Source organism: Monodelphis domestica, chromosome 1 (genome assembly GCF_027887165.1).
Source record: "Monodelphis domestica isolate mMonDom1 chromosome 1, mMonDom1.pri, whole genome shotgun sequence".
Taxonomy (NCBI): Eukaryota; Metazoa; Chordata; class Mammalia; order Didelphimorphia; family Didelphidae; genus Monodelphis; species Monodelphis domestica.
Genome location: NC_077227.1, coordinates 597808741 through 597830481, shown reverse-complemented (window position 1 = coordinate 597830481; position 21741 = coordinate 597808741). Strand labels below are relative to the sequence as shown.

At 33.9% G+C, this 21741-nt stretch overlaps 1 protein-coding gene across 13 annotated transcripts in view; it reads left to right on the top strand.

Moving 5' to 3' along the window:
• HMBOX1 (homeobox containing 1) overlaps positions 1 to 21741 on the top strand; it is a 276942-nt gene that overhangs the window by 122732 nt on the left and 132469 nt on the right. For all 13 annotated transcript variants that reach the window (XM_007476504.3, XM_007476501.3, XM_007476505.3 and 10 more), the window contains 2 exons: positions 8955 to 9431; positions 16864 to 16949. In XM_007476504.3, coding sequence (XP_007476566.1) covers positions 8955 to 9431; positions 16864 to 16949 — 563 coding nt within the window. The remainder of the gene's footprint in view (positions 1 to 8954; positions 9432 to 16863; positions 16950 to 21741) is intronic.

Sequence of the window (21741 nt, the reverse complement as noted above, 5' to 3'; positions counted from 1 at the left end):
ATGCAGAATGAAACAGGCAGAACTAGGAGAACATTATACATAGTAACAGCCATATTATACAATGATCAACTATGAATGATTTCACTTCTCTCATCAATATGATGATCCAGGACAGTTCTGAAGGACAAAGAATGCTGTCCATCTCCAGAGAAAGAACTTTTGGTGTCAGAATGCAGATCAAAGCATAACGATTTTTCACATTATTTATGTTTTTATTTTGGTGTTTTAGTTTTATGTAAGTATTCTCTTATATTGTTGACCAATATTGAAGTATGTTTTGTGTGATAATACATGTATAAAATAAGTCAAATTGTTTATCATCTCTTAAATGGTCATGCAAGGAAAGGGAGGTAATTTATTTGGATCTAATAATTTCAGAAAACATGTTTACTATATGTAATTGCAAAATAAAATATCTTTTTTAAAATATGTATATGCTTTGATACTCTTTTTAAAATTAAGTTTTTATCAGCAAATCTCTGCGTTCTCTTCTACTTATTCCACATATGTACCTCCTAATTGACACAAAATTTCTATTTACAGACATATTACATAGTCAAGCAAAACAAATGTCCACATTCACTGTTTGTATTTGTATTTGTTTGTTTTGTATTTATGTTTGGCTTTCTGTCTGTGCATCTGTCTATCCATCCATCTAATTCTGTACTCTCTTGAGTCTTTTACCTCTCTATCAGGAGATGAGTAGAGTGTTTCATCATTAATCCTCTGGAAGTATACTTGGTCAATAAGCTAATAATATCTCCCAATACTTTACTCTTTGACAATTTATACAAATCTTCCCATATTTCTCTGTAACTAACCTAACTAATTTCATATAGCACAATACGATCTTGTCACATTTGTGTGCCATAACTTGTTCATATGTTCCTCACTTGATGGGTGCCCTCTCAGATTGCAATTCTTTACGAACTTAAGAAGAACCTTCAGTATTTTCATATTGGTTTTGCTTAGGACTAATCCCTTTAAGTTACCCTCCCTTCTGTCCTCCCTTTCTCTTATTTTCTTGTTGATTAAGGTTATTTCTTTCCCCAACGGATTGCTTTCTTTTTTTTCTTTGACCAGTTCACTTAACACATTTAAATATATACCACTCTGCCCACCCCTCTGTCCTTATTTGTAGACTTAATTGTTCACCCTTGTATGAATTAATTTTGCCTACATCTTTTTCCTCCACTCTCGAGTATCATCTTCTTTCGCTACCTTTTCATAGCCGAACTACTCCCAGGCCTTCTATTTAGTTATACTATCTCTATGACCTTTCCAGAAGAAGGTGTATCCAGTGGTGGGTTCGCTGAGTGATCCCTCTTCTGGTAAGCGTGTTTCACGTAAGGCTGCGATGTCGATGTTATATCGCGCCAGTTCTTTACTGATTAGACTGTTCTTCTCTCAGGTCTTGGGGTATTCTCTCTATCAAGTAATGTTCTGATGTTCCATGCTCCTAGTAGGAGTTTCTTTGTATTTTTTCTTTGATTTCAACCTCTTAAAGGGATGACCCACCAGCCACAGTGTGTTGACCGGGTGTTTGTAGGGCAGGCAATGTTTGGGACACCTTTTCTAGTCCCCTCCCTTGATTAGGGTGAGCAGTACTGTCCTAGAGAGGGCTGCTCAGTCGCTCAGGATGCTGCCGAACGTCCCTGCTGCCCACAGGGCCAAGCAACCACTGGTCCGTGGGCCGCCTACGTGCAGGATCTGACTACAACTGCCAGTGGTCACCTCCACCTGTTGCGTCGCCACTCCCCCATCGCCGCAGGTCTTGAAGAGGGTGGACGGGGTTAGGATAGATGAGTTAGGATAGTTAGGATGAGTTAGGATAGGATAGATGAGTCACGCACAAAGATACTTGTGCGTGAAAGAGATTTAAGTGGAAAAGCCGATGCACAGAGACAGTCCCACTCTCTCGGCGTTGGAAGCCTGGGTCCAGTGGCTTGTGGCTTCATAGACCTGACAAAGGTGTTCGACACAGTGAACAGGGACGCATTGTGGGTGATCCTCAGCAAGCTCGGTTGCCCAGCAAAATTCGTCAAACTGATCCAGCTCTTTCATGTCGACATGACAGGGGAAGTCCTATCTGGTGGAGAGACTTCCGATCACTTCAACATCTCCAATGGTGTGAAACAAGGCTGTGTCCTCGCTCCGATACTATTCAACCTATTTTTCACCCAAGTATTAAGACATGCTGTGATGGATCTAGACCTGGGCGTCTACATCAAATACTGACTGGATGGCTCACTATTTGACCTTTGCTGCCTGACTGCAAAAACAAAGACAACAGAGAGACTCATCCTGGAAGCTCTCTTCGCAGATGACTGTGCTCTCATGGCCCACCAAGAAAATCATCTCCAAGCCATTGTGGACAGGTTCTCCACCGCAACAAAACTGTTTGGCCTGACTATCAGCCTCAGCAAAACAGAAGTGCTGTTCCAACCTGAACCAGGGAGGCCAACTAACCAGCCATGCATTACAATCAACGACATGCAGCTTTCTAACATCAACACTTTCAAATACCTGGGCAGTACCATCACCAATGACAGGGTCCCTAGACCACGAGATTAATGCCAGGATCCCAAAGGCCAGCCAGGCACTCGGGCGGCTGCGCTCCAAAGTCCTCCAACACAGAGGTGTAAGCACTGCGACGAAGCTCAAAGTGTATAACTCAGTGGTCCTCAGCTCGCTCCTGTACAGTTGCGACACATGGACACTGTACCGGAAGCACATGAAACAGCTGGAGCAATTCCACCAACGCTCTCTCCGGTCAATCATGAGGATCCGATGGCAGGACCGAATCACCAACCAGGAAGTCCTCGACAGAGCCAACTCCACCAGCATCGAAGTCATGGTCCTCAAAACCCAGCTACGATGGTCTGGACACGTCATCCGCATGGACCCACAGCGAATACCAAGACAGATATTCTACAGTGAACTGTCAGCTGGACTCAGGAAACAAGGCCGACCAAAGAAAAGATTCAAGGATCAGCTAAAGTCCAACTTGAAGTGGGCTGGCATCACACCAAAGCAACTAGAACTCACTGCCTCTGACAGAAGCAGCTGGCGAAACTACATTAACCATTCCATCACCACTTTTGAAGATGAGCAACGTCGACATCTTGCCTCTGCGCGTGAACACCGACACCAGGCCACACCCGCACCTCCCGTAACAACTGGCGTCCCATGCCCCATGTGCCACAAACTCTGCGCCTCAGTCTTTGGACTCCAAAGCCACATGAGGATACACCGTAGATGAAACTGCACAAAGACAATAGTCATACTCAATCACCGAGAGACTACCACTACTATCTCTATGACCTCTGATAATGATAAAGTTCAGAGGGGGAAGGTATGTCATCTCTCCCTATGAGAATGTAAACAGTTTATCCTTATTTAGTCCCTTATGATTTTTTCTGTTTATCATAAACATGTTAAAATACTATAAGGCTTTTTGATAAGAAGATGTGGAGGATACATTTAATGACTTGAAGAACCAATTAATTACAGCATCTATAATGATATAATTATTCACAGAGGCAACTCATACCTCTTCTGAAACACTTATCTTTGTTGTGACTTGTCAAAGAATGACCTTATCATCTATATCAACAATGCCCCAGACCTGTGCATTATTCTCTTTGATGGAGGAGCTCTTCAAAGTCAGAGTTTTCTTCAAGATTTGGAGACATTATTTTGAAGGAAGTATGATACTTCATCATTTTCAATCCTTAAAATTCAAGAGCTACTCAGTCATCTGACTTAGTGCAAATCCAATGGACATGATTTTTAGTGGATTCAACTATCTTTGGATAGATGTAGCAGACTAGGACAGTGATGGCAAACCTTTTAGAAACCATGTGCCCCCTTCCCGCTACACTGCATGCCATGATCTGTCCAACTCCCACCCCCAAATCCAGAGTCCAAGTGCTCCTTCTCTCACCTTACCACAGACATGGGAAGGAGAAAGGGAGGGGAGTGACCTGAGCATTCCACTCATGGGAGGGAGTAAGTACAGAGGGGTGGGGAGGCGTGTTGGTGATAGGGAAGGGAGTAGCTCCTCTGGAGTCCCTCTGCCTTTCTAGTAACTAATTCTGCCAGGGACAGCACACATGCCCACAAAGAGGTCTTTGCATGCCATAGTTTCACCATCACAGGTCTAGGAAGACTGATTGATATAGACATGGAGGAAGGAAGGAGAAAGAGAAAAAGTATTTTTAAGTACTCTTCTGTGTGCTAGGTACCATTTTATGCACTTTACAGATATATCACATTTGATCCTTACAACCCCACATTTTACAGTTGTGCCTATTAAGAGAGAGGTTCAATGACTTTCCCAGGGTCACACAACAAGTTAGTATTTGAGACCATATTTTATCTTGAGCTCAAGGCTTCCTGACACTAGATCCAACTTTTGTAAATACATGACATGTTCCTATAAGAAGAGTGTTAGAAATACTATAAAGCAGAATTAGCTGAACCTGACAAGAAAAGTTAAAAGATGGTAAAGAGTCTTTTTTTTTTCACCAACTACATTCTTAAAATAGTTTCAAATAAGAGATAGAACTGCTACTTGGGATAGGTTTGATGATGATGATAATAGTTAAAAGAGAAAGCAGTGATGTACCACTCTGCTTTTTTTTCTGCCTATAAAAATATAATGCAAAAAGGGAACATATGCATGTTAAATAAGCAGAGAGTAATAATATATCTAGCTGCTATTCATTATTTCAAGGCAGCAGTGCATTGAAAGAATAGACAGGTATAATTTCAGACCTACTGGTGTTGATCTTTGAAATATTGTGATAAATCAGAATGTCATAAGATTGGAAAAAGACAAGTATCTTGATTTTCAAAATAGGGAAGAAAATGAGTTTGCAAACTGTAGGCCAGTGATCTTAACTTTTTTCACTCTCATAATCCTATAATATACTATTAATTAAATTTAGGCATTTATTGAGTATATACCATGAAACAGGTAATTTTATAGACACTAAGTTTGCAAAGAAAAGACAATATGCCTTAATTCTACTTGAGTATACAGTGAATACACAAAAAAGTAAATATGAGATCTATACAAAACAAATATAATTTCTGAGTGAGTATTTCTGAGTGAATAACACATGTAGAACTGGGAAAATTAAGAAAATTTTCTTGAAATATTGATTATCCATAAAGAAACTTTACCTCAAGAGAACATTGAATTTATATCTGATTCAAGAGTTAGTTTTTAACAAGAATTAAGAAATTTATGCCTGAATTAGTATCATGGAACTACTGCTAAGAAAAAAGCAATTTTATCTGTGGTATAAGTGTCATATACCTGATCTATAGTTTAAAAAAATACAGGAAAATTCCAATTAAACATTTAAAATAAATTTTAGAAATTAGGATAATTAAAATGACAGTTTGTACAGACCTGACCAAGGCTTCTATATGGGTATCTATAACAACAACAGATTAAGAATTCAGAATTAGTTAATCAATCAACATCTAGAAAAAGATTTAGTGTTCAAAGAATTAGTGTTGCAGAAAACCAATATACATTACAATTCCTATACAATAGGAAGAAGCATGGAAGCTAACTCCCTTAAAAACTATTCTGAAAAAGATCTCAGAGAAGTGCCAGGCTTAGTGGTGATCAGAAACTGAAAGAGAAATTACAGGAGGTCATTTTTTTCCTTTTTTTATTTTTAAAGGTATTTTATATGACCAATTAAATTTAATAGCAATTTTCACCATACATTTTGTAAAATTATAAGATTAAAATTGCCTCCTTCTCTTCCTCCATTCTGCCCCTTCTGGAGATGGTAAGCAGTTTGATCAGAGTTATATGTGTATTATAATGCAAAACATACTTCCATATTGGTCATTGTTGTAAGAGAATATTCATACAACCAAAACCCTAAAATAAAAACACAAATAAATTAAAGCAAAAAATATATATACTAAACCCTAAAAAAGTTCCAATCTGGAACTTTCAAGTTAGGTGGAAGAATGAGTAAACAAAAAATGAAAAAGAACTATGATGATGATGCCTCAGGAATGCTCAAGATATGAACTGAAAAGGAAGAAAATAATTCCAAATCACTTACAGTAAAACCTCAAGCAGAACATTGTCTTGGCTATAAGACCAATTAGAATTCCAAGACGTGATGCAAGAGGTGTTTTTTTAATTCATCTGAATTTTTAACATTTTATTATAAATTTTGGTCTTTTCCACTCCCCCATGCACTTCTTTAGCAAATATATTTAACCTCTTTTCCCTTATTATTATCTTCTTTTTTACCCCTAGTTTTTTTTTTTTAATTTTTTGACATGTCCTATATGGTTTACCATTGTACCCTCTAAGTATACATCTTCTAGCTACTGTGACTATAATAATTTTTAAGAATTACAGATATCATCTTTCATATAAGAATACAGGTCAGTTGACCTTATTGAATCCCTTAATTTTTTTCTTTCTTAATTACATTTTTGTGATTTTCTTGAGTTCTGTATTTGGGCATAAAAATTTCTTAGTCTAGTCTTTTCTTCAGGAATTTTTGGAAATCTATTTTATTAAATTAACATACTTTCCTCTGCAAGAATATAATCAGTTTTGCTGTGTAGTTGATTCTTGGTTGTAGGCCCAGTTCCCTGCTTTCCAGAATATCATATTCCTTGCCTTTTGGTCCTTCAGCATGGATACAGCCAGTGGGGACAGTGGAAGTCACTTGAGCCTTTTTCATCTTTTCTGGTCAGAGTAGAATACACACAAATTTTTAATGGATTGTGGCTTTTTCCAAGTTTAGCAAACATTGAGATAGGAGAGATAGTAAATAAAACATTCTAACTAGTGGAGATGGTTAAGTTAAAGTGATTGATTTTTGTTTTTGTTTTTTAGTGCATACTACCAAATTCATCATTAAAAATGATTCCTAAATTCACCATTTAAAAACCTTCTTTTGACCCTACCATTTCTGCAATCAATTTCTACATCCTATCTCTTTATATGTATAACTATCCCCAATTCCCATTACAAATTTGAAAAAAATTCATCTGCTTTTTATTTCTTCTCACTTTTTCTAAACCCTTTCATACAATCTAGCTTCTTCTACCTATATCATTCAACTCTTGCTTTCCAAAGTTACTCATGCTTAAATAATTACCAAATCTAATTGGCATCTTCTTAGTCTTCATCCTTCTCTACCTCTGTAACATTTGATATTTGAATACTTCTTCCCAGATACTTTTGTTTAGGTTTTTGTGACACCATTTTCTCCTAGTTCTACCAGCACAGGGCCTTTTTTCCTCCCTTTTCTTTGTACCTTCAGCAACTAACTGACTAATTGAATACTCTCTTCCTCTGTATAACTCTCCATTTCAAGTTCAGTTGAGGGGGGAGTCCTTAGGGACATAGGGAACCCTTATGCAGAAGCATAAAGCTAAAGATTCTGTCTAGGAAACAGTTAGCTAATTCAATTCACTAGAATGGAAAATATGTGAAGGTGAATAATAACATATATGCAGAGTGATCACAGCCAGGTGATTTTTACAGCCTTTAATCTAATGATCTGATTAGCCATGGAAGTCACCTCAAGCTCTATTTTCCTGACCACTGTGTTATAGTCCTTATGCTAACTAAAAATGCATAGCAGTGATCAGGATTACTGCCTCAACTCTGAATCACTTCATTTTCCACTGAGGAAAAGGTTTTATTCATGCTGCTTGGGTTTTCCACTGAGTCCAGTCAGTGTACAAGGGGAGCTACTATTGAATAGAAAAAAGTGCCACTAAGTCTTGGGACTCGCACAGGAGCATTTATCATTATCTTAAGAGAACATTCTCCTAGTTTGGTTTGGCTTAAAACATTTTCATAAGGAACATTAGACATAAGAGCTGAGGAAAGTTGATTTCTAGAAAATAGAACCTGAAGCAGACACTAAGACTCAAGACATACATATGTGAATATATGTTAATTATTCATAAAATCAGTACAGGATTTTAACCTGAGCCAACTTATAGGCCAGTAGATTCTATTGCAAACTCCCCTACAGTTGGAAAGCAAGGGGGGGGGGGGGGAATCTAAGATATTTAGAAATTGAATTATATTATTCTGTTAGAATAGCTACTTAGTGCTTGACAAATTGCCTGGACTATGCATTGTATATACAGAGGAAAGAATGCTTCAAAGATGTTTTCAGATATGCTGTCATACTTGATGATTTTTAAAGGAAACCTTAGCTATGGAAGTAATTGCTAAAGAACTAGAAGTGTGCTCATGCACACTCTTTCTCCTCTCAGAAATTTCACTTCCTTTTTACCTTAAAAGATAAGAATGCGTGAAAAAAGAAGAGTATATATAAAAATCTACTCAAAATATGGGTGGCAGGCCACATAATAAGCCTTTTATGTCTCATTATACCATATTCTTCCTTTAATGTTTCTGTATTGGCTATTGGTTTTTGCTTATAGTGGTAGTTTGCTTAAAGTCTTTTTTTTTCCCTCATTATAACAAAGATGATAGAAGTTTCTGTCAGTAATTGAGATTTAAAAATCATTACAAATCCAATTTATTCCTTTCATTTAAAATTATAAATTAGAGGTGGAAAAGACCTTTTGGGGACATTAAATTATCCTTTCTTTAGTTTAAAATTATTTTTATTTTAAATATTTGTTTGTTTTTAATACGTGAATTTTTCATTCACATATCTTGAAATTGGGAGAGTACATATTTTAACTATTTTATTATTATTATATTAACTTCAACTTCATTATATTTTCATGTATTTTTAACCACAAGAAACTTTCAGTCAATAATATTCTACTTTCCTCTATAAAGGAATTTTAGATATTATTTTAAACAAAAGGCTATGATTTTTTTGAATGTATTCCATCTTTTTGAAGCATCCTTTGTTGGATACTGTGTGACTAGTAATGTTAAATTTTTTTTATTGCTTTTTCTTTAGTTTGCTGGAAACCATGTCTCACTACACAGATGAACCCAGATTCACTATAGAGCAAATAGACCTGCTTCAGCGCCTTCGACGTACTGGAATGACCAAACATGAAATTCTTCATGCTTTGGAAACTTTGGATCGTCTTGATCAAGAGCATAATGACAAATTTGGGAGAAGGCCCAGCTATGGAGGTGGTTCCTATGGAAATAATACCAACAATGTCCCAGCATCTTCCTCTACAGCCACAGCTTCCACACAGACCCAACATTCGGGGATGTCCCCATCACCTAGCAACAGTTATGACACTTCCCCACAACCTTGTACTACCAATCAAAATGGGAGGGAAAGTAATGAGAGATTGTCTACTTCAAATGGAAAGATGTCTCCCACTCGTTATCATGCAAACAGCATGGGTCAGAGATCATACAGTTTTGAAGCCTCAGAAGAAGACCTAGATGTAGATGATAAAGTGGAGGAATTAATGAGGTTAGTCAAGATGATAAATGTAAATTACATTAATATTGTTTTCTGAGTTCCCATGAAATTCTTAGTAAATTATATTATAACTTAATATAGTATTACTTTTAGAACTGTGTGCTTTATCCTTAATTTTAGATAGTGTTTTATCCTTTAGTTAGGTAAATTAAAAATATTCCAACTGCTGGATATGGAGGCAGGGCATTGTGGTTAAAAGGACTGTCATGACATAACCAAGATTTTGTATTATAGAAATTAAATGCCTAGCACACAGTAGATGTTTAATAAGAAATTTTTAAGTTGAATTTAATATGATAAAAATGTATGGGATGATGGTGAAGGGCATATGTATGGTGAGATTATAGGTGAAGAGAATATTTAATAGATGATTATTATAGTCTTAGTAATCAGTAATTATGGCCTAAATCTGGGAGAGTAACAGTGAGACTAGTTAAGGAAACTGGAATTTAATTTAATTTAATTCCATAAATGGACCCAATAGGGCTTAATTGCATGTGGTATTAAAGAGAAGTTCTGAACATGGATCCCTAAGAGAATGTGAATGTAAACAAAAAGCAAAATTGTATTTGACAAAGTAGATTGAGGTAATTTCTGAAAGAATCATATGAAGTCAAATGGCAAGTGTTTTTTGTTTTTTGTTTTTTAATTGGAGAGATTAATTTTAAACTACTGGTTGTAACAGTTTGGAAAATTTAAATAGAATGAAGGATACACTTTATTGATATTTCCCTTAGCTCTTCTATTAAACAAAATTAAAAGATTATCTTTCAGATTTTCATTACAATCCTGTATGCAGTATTTTGTGTTATAGAGTTGGAAAAAATGTCTTTTTGTGTGGGAAATAACATTTTTGTGTAATGCAATAATCACTTTTAGAGAGGCAGTGTAATGTGGTAAAAGAACACTAGATTAAATTTAGAGACTCTGGATATTTTAATTGTGTGTCTATGGCTAAATCCCTTCTATTTTTGTATTACTGTCCACATTTATATAGCACTTTATAATATTTTTCAAAGCTCTACCCTCTTTATGAATGGAAATTTAAAGAAGGCAGATTTCACTTATCACTAAATAATTTGCTAACAATTAGATGTCAGCAAATGGAATTGGTTACTCCATGACCCTTTTATTATATAATTTCAAGTAGAGCTAGAAAACCCATCATATATAGATATTAAATTTAATTTTTTATTTTTTATCTGTATTTTATTTTAATAACAAAATTCCACATAAGTTTTCTGAAGTTATATAATTCATGATGTCTCCTTCACCCCTTCTGACACTGACATCTGGGTTATATATGTATTATCATGCAAAACATGTTTTTATATTATTCATTTTTTAAAGTGAATAATCTCATAAAACCAAAACTCCAAATCCTATACCCAAATAAGTAAGTGGTAAATCATATGTTTTCATCTGTATTTATACTCCAACAGTTCTTTGGAAGTGGATAGCATTCTTTTTCATAAGTCTGTCAGAATTGTCCTGGATCATTACATTGCTGTTAGTAGAAAAGTCTATCACTTTGGTTATTGTACATTTTTTAGGTACTGTATATAATGTTTATAATATAACTGATTCTGCTTATTCCACTCTGCATCAGTTCATGTAGGTCTTTACAATTCTTTAAGAAATCATAGTGTTTATCATTCCTTATAGCACAGTAGTATTCCATCACCATCATATACTACACTTTGTTCAGCCATTCCCCACTTAAGGAGCATCCCTTTAGTTTCCAATTTTTTGCCACCACAAAAAGAGCAGCTATAAATATTTTTGTACAAATAGGTCCTTTCCCATTTTTAACAATCTCTTTGGAATACAGACCTATTAGTGGTATTACTGGATCAAAAAGTATGTTCTTTTATAGCCCTTTACACATAATTCTAAATTGTCCTCCAGAATGGTTGAATCAATTAACAACTCTACCTGCAATGCATTAGTATCCCAATTTTTTCACAGTTCCTCCAACATTTATTATTTTCCTTTACTGTCATATTGGCCAGTCTGATCGGTGTGAGGTGGCCCTTCAGAATTGTTTTAATTTGCATTTCTCTAATCAAGAGGGACAGACCGTTTTTATATGATTATTGATCATTTTGATTTCTTCACCTGAAAACTGCCTATTCATATCCTTTGACCATTTATCAATTGGGGAATGACAATTATGTATATTTTAGAAAAGGGACTGATATTCTGTGTACAGAGCTGGTCAGTGGATAGAGCACTGAACTCTCGAAATTAAGGAGGCCAAAGTTCAAATCTAGCTTCTGGCACTTATTAGCTTTTAGACCCTGGGCAAGATACTTTACTATCTACTTCATTTTCCTTGTCTACAAAATGGATTTCATGATTTATTTCCTAGTGTAGTTGAGAATAAAAGGAGATAATATTTAGGAGTCCCTTTGTTAGTCTTAAAAAGCATTATATAAATGTTAGCCATTATAATTTTCCCATTAGTAAAGGCTCAAACTAGACTTGTTGCATATCATTCATTTTCTCTTTAATCAAATGTAGAACTTGGTTACTTTTGTTTTACTTTGATAGATTTAATTTTAAACTTGACTTTGCAGATTGAGGTCTTTTTACAAACCTTAATTTGTTGTTCTTTATTGATTTGGGATCAGAACTAATTATTGTTTCCCAGAAAGGGCAGAAAGTTTTGTGAGGGATCAGACATATGCCAGTTGAAATGATGAGCAGATTCTATATATCCTTTGGCTCAGGTCATTACCTAAATAGGGAAGCTTTTAATTTGTTATAGCAATTCATTTTTAATTTAAAATAGTATATTGCATATTATCAGGCTGAAAGTAGAGGATTTTAGAGGAAGCAAACTTAAAATATTATAATAATAGATGACACTCATGGTGTTTTAAGGTTTAAAAAATGCTTTACATATATTAATCTCATTTGTTCATCACAGTAGCACCGTAATGTAGATGATATTATCCCTTTTTATAGTTGACAAAATTGGGGCTTAGAGTGCTTGTGATGAGGGAGAAGGGGAATAAAATATCAAAAGATTGTTATAGGTTGTAGTGGGGACAGGAATTTACACATCTTGAGAAGACTTTGTAATTCTGTCAATAATAGGGAATGCCTGCAAACTAAGGAGTGTTCAGAACTTTAGGACTTTAGAAATATCTACTTTGACAGATAAATAAAAGAGACTAGAATGGGGAGAGTCTAGAGGCAGAGAAATCTACCAATGGGCTATTATAGTAGTCCATGTGTGGCGTGATCAAGATCTGCCCTAGAATAGTGACAAGGTAACTTCTACATTTATGATAAATATATACATATATACAACGTTTAATAAGTGCCTACTGTATTCCAGGGACTACACTGAGGGATAAAGATAATACAGGCAAGTAAGACATTATTTGCCTTTAAGAACCTTACATTCTAATTGAGGAAGGAAAAATATAAAGGGGAGATGGTAAGTTTGAAGCCTTGTGGCATAGAGGAAGAGTCAGAAGGAAGTGATATAGAGGACTGGGCCTTAGACCAGATAAAGTAAAAGCTCAGCTATCAAAGTATAAAATCCCAGGAGTTAAGTACTATTTTAGAAGTATATGGTGGGCCTAGGAATGGCAGAGTCAGAAGTAGGAAAGTTCATATTTTCTAGGAATAATGAGTGGAAAATTTTAGGTGGCATGTAAGATGGCATGGCTTAGGGATATTGTGTGAGCCATTGCTGCAAACATAAAATGAACCAGATTTTGTCAGAGTTTATGGACATGTCACCCAACCTCTTTGGGTCTCAGTTGACTCAATTGTGAAATGAAGACTTTGGAGTAAATAATCGAATTCTCTTCAAGTTTTAAATGTGTATTCCTTTGTGCTATGCCCTCCAAATATCTGACTAGGGAGTATTGGGTTGTTATCCAACAGTAATAACATTTTATTCCTCTCCCTCACTTCCCCTTGTGTTTAGATACAACTGAGAAGGATTGATGAGGAGGGGATGGGAGATTTGAGAAAAGGGAGCAGAAAATGATGTAGTATCTTCAGGGAAGAGCCAGGTTTCGGTTAAGGAAACAAGATGAAAAAGATAAGTTTGGGATTAAGGGGACTTTTTCTTCACTAAAATAATTTTTTTAACTTAGTCACAGTGGGAAAAGAGGAGAATAGGCTTGATGTAAGAGAGAATGGGAATGGAATCCAAATAATATTAATTTGAATTTGAGAGTTCACATGAAATGCTAATCCTATAGATAATCGGAAAACTCTTTAGAAATTCTTAGCTACCATTAAAGGTCCATTCATCTAGAAATTAGCGTTTTTGCGAATTATTTCAGGGAGAGTAATAAGAATCTTGTAAAAAGTATTTTATATACTCCGAGCATACTAGAAATTTAGACTTAGTGGATTGTTTGACTGCTCTTTCCTCACAAACTAGTGGAATTCCTTCTCTGCTCTTTCTGTTGCTGTTCTTGCTCCTACAGGCCCTGAGAAACATTATCATCATTCTTCAAAGCAATGAATAATTTAGATTAGATATTCCATCCCTGAATAATTGAGAGTTGCCTTTTTTTGTATATTTTGTTGTCAGAATGGATATTTTTTATAGCAGATTGATTTAAATAAATTAGGAAGATTAAATTGACCCATTTTCACTGCAAAACATTTTTTGAAGTTACCCCATCTTCATAACTAAAAACTACATAGATATGAATATTCAAAAAAATTAAACTATCTATATATTTTAAAGCAATAAATAAGTTATTTTGTAGTTGCATTAGAAAACAAATAGAATTTGATTGCTTTAGTTACCACAAAAGTCTTTCAAGTAGATACATATGAATTCATCACTATATCAACAAATACTGTAATTTATAGATATTTGAAAGAACCTCTACCATGGTTTTTCAGCAGACATCTGGATTATTTATTTAACTTCATAATCTTGTGTATTCTGGATTTTTTTTTACTAAATATTATCATTTTAATATAGAAGTCATGTGTTCTTTTGATTTTTTTAACTATTTCATATATTCAAATAGTAGTTATTTGATTTTTAAACAGAAATGAAATGATCTACAGCCTGATCTATATGATAAACCTTAAATATTAATAGATTTTTTTCAGTCTTGAAATCCTTTCTCCTGTAGTTTTCCATATCACAGGTTTTTAGCCAGTAAGTTGGTACCATTCTTTATATCTCAAAACTTCAAAGTCAAAACATTTCCTGCCATTACCCTTTTGTAGCACGTAGTTTGGTTCTCCAGTGGGGTGATTATTCTCTTTATATTTATTTTGTATTTATATTTGCATTATTAACTTATATATGTTTGTGTTGTCTATACACACACATATGTATATATACAGAATACATTAAAACATACAAAATATTTGTTTCCCCCAGTAGAATATAAGCTTCTTCCTAATGAAATTTATTTTATTCTTTGTATGCAACTAGATAATGCACTGGATCTGGAGGTAGGAACACCTAAATTCAAATCTGGCTTCCAATACTTAGAGCTGTAACATGAACAAATCACTTTAATTTCTCTCTGCATCAGTTTTGTCATTTGTAAAATAAGTGATAATAATAGCATACCATCTACAATGTTCATAAGGATAAAATAAGATAATATTTGCAAAGTGATCTTCAAATTTTTAGGCACTATATAAAATGCTAACTCTCCATAGCAATAACAGTAGAAACAGCAGCTGTGGCAGCAGCAGTAGTGGTAGTAGTAGTAGAAGTGTTCTCAGTACCTCCTGGCATATAATATAAGTTTAATAAATGCTTATGAGGGGAAGACAAACAGGGCACTTCTTTCCCTGTCCACTAAGGTTCTTAATTCAGAAATGTCTCTCCCCTATCTTCATTTGTTTCAAGCTTTAGAAAAATGAATAGCTCATCTTTAGAAAATATTTGGGGACCTGTTTTTCACTGTCTTGGTGCTGATTCTCACTGGCTATATTGCTTTTATTTATTCCTTGAAAAGAATTCATGGAGATGTTCCTGAAAACTTTAGATATATTGATGCTGGATATATACATTCCTCTGTGACCTATCCATTTGTTCAAGATTTTTGAACAAGTTATACCAAACTTTTCTCATTCTATAATTAAATGTCTTCTTTCATGAATAATTAAGTTTTGAACATTATTAAAATTAATACAATCTTCATTTCTTTCACAAATATTTGAGTGCTTAAATTTTACCAAGGAACTACAGTTCATCTACTTTTTCTTTATTACTTTTATGTAAAAAATAATCCAACTTGAGATTAAGTTTTTTAAGTATATAGTTATTTTTAATCAGTTATTTTGAAGAAGCCAGAGTAATGTCATTAGTATTATTACTTTAAAATGAAAGAAAGTGCATGTAAATGCATTTTCACAACTTTATTGAGAATATGTGGGGGTGGGGATCCTTTTAGAAAGAAAAAGATGAAGAAACAGCCAAATTCCAATTCTAAATGGCATGGGAGATGATGCAGTTCATATATTAAGTTTTTCAAATGTTATAAAATCTAGAGATGAACAGTTCTTAAAAAATTAATCTTCCATTATTTTTATAATTAAACCAGAAAATAAAACAAGAGTAACCAATAAAAGAATAAGTGATTTCTTAAAATAGAGAATACATTTTTTAGTAGTCACAAGTACAAAGATACAATTTCCTCAAATTTTAAAAAACAAATTGTTTATATATCTACACAGAAACTATAGGCGTTGCTCTTTTTTTCCTGATCAAAGATGTAATTTTATGGTCTTTGCTCAACATACCAATTTTTTTTGTCTTTATGTAAGACATAAATTGAGAGGTAGTATGATATAGTGGATACAGTGGTAACCTTAGAGCCCAAAAAATCTGAGGCAAATCCTACCTATTCACTTGGGAAAGTCACTTAAGTGCTCTTTTTTTTTTTCAGCTTCCTCGTGTTTAATAGAACGAAGTTGGAATAGATCAAGAGTTCTTGACCTACAGTCTGTGGATTCCTTTTTTAAAAAAATTTGATAAATTTAATTCAATGTAATCAGTTCTTTTGTATATTATATTTTATGCATTTAAAATGGTATTCTGAGCAATGGTCCATAGGTATCACCATACTGCCAGAAGAGCACATGGCCAAAAAAGGTTAAGAACTCTTGGATTAAATGATTTTTTTACATCCTTTCTAGCCCTAAAGCTGTGATCCCTTGACATTCACCCACACACCCCCCTCCAGGAATGAAACTTTGTATGTTTTAGTACATTATGAATTAGATAACATTTTTTAACTTGGAAATGTGGTGTTCCTTAGTTTAATTTTATATGGGTTTGGTCTATTCTCCCTTTTCTTCTTTCTGTATTAATCCTCTTTAGTTTAGTCTTTGCTTTGAACCTCTAGTTAGCTTAGATTAATATTTTTAGCTTAAACATCTGTTGGTTTTTTTTTTCTTCTGTATTTTTTAGGCGGGACAGTAGTGTGATAAAAGAGGAAATCAAAGCTTTTCTTGCCAATCGGAGGATTTCCCAAGCAGTTGTTGCACAGGTAACAGGTAAGAATTGAAATAGCCCTTTATATTGGAACTGTGCTAGCCTCTGGGTCAGGGGAGATGTTTGAATCTGGCTTGCATTTCTGCATTGCAGAGCAAATCTGTCAAGTTAGGCATGATGATGTATACCTTTGATTTAAGATTCTTTGTCTCAAACACCATAGAACTTACTCAGTAATCTTTTTTCCTCCCTTTTGGCTTATACTGGTTAAAATTTATTTTAGCATAATAATCATGGATTTTCTTTTCTGTAACCAAATTCCGTTCTTTTATTTAATGTCATTAGTGGTTTGACTGCATATGCGTATATTGACATAAGTTATATTTTCATTAGTATATATACACTTATACTAATCCCTGATAATTTGGGACTTCTCAATCCATTCAAAACTGATTCAGATCAGTCCCTGCTTAGGCAGCATGGTAGGCCCTGCTCCCTGATGTCCTTCTTCATATTGGTGCTAGATTTAGTTCAGTCACTGTCACTAAAGTTCAGAACTCCCATACTCAGGTTGAACCTCCAGCTTCCTCTTTGGTAGTAGGGATTACAAGCATTATTCATCTTATCTGGCTCTTTATTCTGGTTTCGTAAGAGTATTCCTAGACTCCAAATAGATTTTTATAAAGTTTTTAAACATTTGAAAACCATCTTGCCTTTTGGGGTGGGGGTTACCCCATTCTTTCTTCCCTTCTCTTTTGTTTATTTGCTTTATGCCCTTCTGAATTTTGATTACTTTTTAGATCTCTTATCCTGGAAATACTTAAAAATAATAATAATAATCCTTACCATCTGCCTTAGAACAAATACTCTGTATTGGTTATAAGGCAGAAGAATAGTAAGAGCTAGGCAATGGGAGTTAAGTGACTTGCCCAGGGTAATACACAGCTAGGAAGTGTCTGAGGCAAGATTTGAACTTAGGACCTCCCATTTCTAGGCCTGGCTCTCAATCCACTGAACCACTCAGCTGCCTCCTCCAACTTTTTTTTTTTTCCTGCAATCCTAGAAATATTCTTAACTATGCTAAGGGAACTGGAATGAGCCACAAAGCCTTCCAGTTTCTTGGAAGATTTAACAAATTTTCATCAAAGCAATTGGATCTTTTAGTGTGCCATGTTTCCTACTCAACAATATGTACATGAGTAAAAATACTTATATTTTAGACTATGTTAACTAAAATAAGACTTTGTATATGTGTGCTTCTTTACATTATTGTGAGACATTAAGTTATATGTTTTTTTCAAATCTTGACCTTCATGTCAGAAAGCCAAAGTCATCCAGCACCTCTTTTTTCTTAATCTCTGCCCAATCTTTTTCATTCAAAATTTCAGAGGATCTTGCTGCCTTTTTCTTTAGTAATAAAGTAAAAAATCTTAGGATCTCTACAAAGTAGGGAGAGTCCATGTAAAACCTACTATCCTGTACTATGGATGGATGATAGGATTTTACCCTTTGTTAGTTGGATTGCATTCTTAAAATTTGAGGTGTCCTACAGCATCTTTCATGTTGTCAGTGGAAAAAAAAAAAGTTATTATAGAGCTTTAAATCTCAGTACCATATTATTAGATTGACTTTGTCTGAAAAAACATTTAAAAAATACATTGTTCTTCGGTATATCATTATGTCTAGCATTAAATATATAATAAATTAAATGTATAATAAATATATAATGCTTGAGAGCCTTTTTTCTAAGTACTTCCCCTTTCTTGGTTAATTGAAACTTCACAATAAATATCTCTTTATCGAGAGATTTTTTAATTCCCTTAGGTTCCCAAAGTAGTAGTTTTGTGGCTGATCTAATCAATATTAATGCAAATTATGTTAAAAGTGTGAAAGAATACAAATATAGATTACATACATGCATAAATACATGCACATAGTTTTGGGAACCATCTTGTATATATTAGGAATGGGTCACAGAATTTGGCCAATGATATTGGTATTTACAATTGTTTTGCAATTTGTAGTTTTGGTGAGTCTGAAAAATCAAGTTCCAAATGTCAAGTAGCTGGGATGTGTCAAAACTTGGGTCGGAACCTAGGTTGTCTTAACTACTAGGCTGGCTATTTACTATACCTTTTTTCCCCTCTTCCTAAATATTCACTCTCCTCAATAATTAATACAGATTTTATCTTTTATTTTTGTAAGGATGTAGAAAATACAATTTTTCCCCCTGAGAAATATTTTATGATCTGCCATATGAAGTAATAATATATTTATCCTTAAGTTTACCACTTTTCAGATTTGCAGTATCATTTTTAGTTCTTGTCTTCTTAGATTTGATAAACTTTACTTAGCCACATTTAATTTTAGAAAACCTTTCATAATTTCATAGCTTAAAATTATGTTCTAGCTCATTGTCACTTTGAATATGGTAATTCCTTATTCCCTTGCAACATTTTATTGTTTTCTTTTATATTTGTTATGTCATCTTTTGACTTCTATCAGATAGAATTGTGTGAGATTTTTCAAAAATTATCATAATTTTATTCAACCAGGATATTTGCCCCATGTTGCCATTACTACTTAACATTTTACAGGTCTTTTGGCCTTCAAAATAACATTGAGTATATATATATGGAGGAAGCATTATGTGATGGATTCCCAGATCCCTGGATCCTAAAACCTTAGCCTCTAAGAAGAGTCGGTTTTATTACTTCCTCTATTTCTTTTTATTTACTTACTCACTTTTGATTGAAGATTATTTGCTATTTTTCTTACTGATAGACATCCTACTTCTTTTGATGCTATTGATTCTCCTATCCTCTTAAAACATTTATTTTCCTTTCGGTTTCCCTTCATGTCATAAACCATTCCTTTTTTTTTCCCAATACTTTTCTAGCTCCTTCCTGCCTATTAATTGGAACTAAAGTTCTGTCCCAGTACAAATTATGAAGTTTTTAAGAAATAAGAGAGTATGCCAAGACAGAAATTGACCCCACTCTTATGCACCAGTCCTGGACATTAAACTTAGATTATTATCTTAAAGTCCTGATGCTCCAAACAGAACTTTAGTATTTTGCCTCTGACCAGTTTCCTTTGCAAAGATCACATTTTTGTCTGCAATCTTTTTAGTCTCTCTGACTAGAAAAGTTGGAACTCTCTTTGATCTATCTCTTTTCAGACCCTATGAATAGTCTGTCACTAAGCCCTGCATCATATCCATGGTTTCTTAAACTTGTGATTGTTGTAGATTTTATAATCCACATTAAGAAATCTATAGGTGAACCCACATGCTCTTTCTCAGAGGCTCTGCTACTTACAACTTACCTGATTATCACTCAGTCATTAAATCCCTCTGCTCCTCAATTTTCTCATCTAACATGTAGATTCTTCTTGCTCTAAACTCTATGAATCTTATGATTGAGATCTTAGAAATCATGGTCAGAGGTACTTTCTCTACTGTGGTTTGCTTTATAATCAATACTGACCAATATTAAAATATGAAACAATTAAATAAAATCAGCTTGATATAAAACTGAAAGCCAGCTAGTGATGCAATGCTAAAGAAAATGCCTAGTAGCAGAATTAAAAAAAAAATAAAGTTAAGATACACAATTTTAACATACATTTAAATTCCAGAAACAAACACAGTGGCTTCTTTTTATAGATGTGCAGAATTTCTATAATAAGATAAACAAGAAGTTCATGGGTGGGGTGTGTATAAATAATCTCCTGCTGAAAGGAAAAATGACAATGTAAACAGGAGATAATAATAGTTCCTACTGAATTGCTTTGCTTGTTATTTGAAGCTTTTTTCACCTAGTCACAGCTGTTCCACTGGAGATAGGTTTTTACCTCTGCAAGAGGTCAACAGAATTCCAAATTACTATTAATGATGATGAGAATCTAATTTAGTAGGCTGTTATTAAAGACTTATTTTTGCCTTAATAGTAAATTTCAAGAATATAATGCTTCTCTTGTGAAAGGAAAACCTTTTTTTCTCTTTATAAAAGTACATTTGTATTTCTTAAAGATGTAGTATAAAATTTTCAGTTCTCTGAAAAAGTCAATAGGGTAATTTCATTTCAAGCTGTAACCTTTCCCTTTAAATAAAGTAAACAATCATTCATTTAATGTCTTGTCATCACTGACTAGTTTTTTTTTTCAGTTTCTTGAAGAAGAGTTAACATTTTTAAAAACTAAACTTTCTAATAATTAAATTCTTAAAAATTGTAGTTCTCTTAATTGAACTATTTTTATTAAATTTCCATAGTGTCATGAAGAGAAATCTAGATTGAGATTCAGATGTTTTGGATTCTAGTCATATCTGCCTTTTACTCCAGACCTTGGATAAATTAATGCCTTTCTGCGCTTTATTTTATTTTCTGAAAGCATTGAGCAAAATTATCTGTTTCCTTTTAGGTCTCAATCCTTTCTTCTCTCTAACTAAAATTGCATTATAATTTTCTAAGTTGAAAATGTTATTGTATTTGCAACAGAATTGCATCACCATTCTGATTCTCCTGTGTTTTGCATTGTTTTTTAGTATCTTCACAAAGATTTGATCAATGTACAAATTTAATTTCACCTTTTAGCTTTAGAGTAGATTTTTTTATGCTCCCTTTCATTTCATATGCTTTACTTTTTCTTATTTTGGTAGTATATCTTATAAATCTATGGTAGAGAGCAGGATCTGTAATATCTGGAAATGTCAAATTTAGTTCTGTCCTATTTCAAAAAATGATTTTGCCTATGACTAATCCTCCCTGGCTTCCTTTTCCTGTACCTTCTTCTTTCCCTGTTGAACTGAATATATTTATACATCTAAGTCTCTGTGTGAGTTCTCTGACTAAT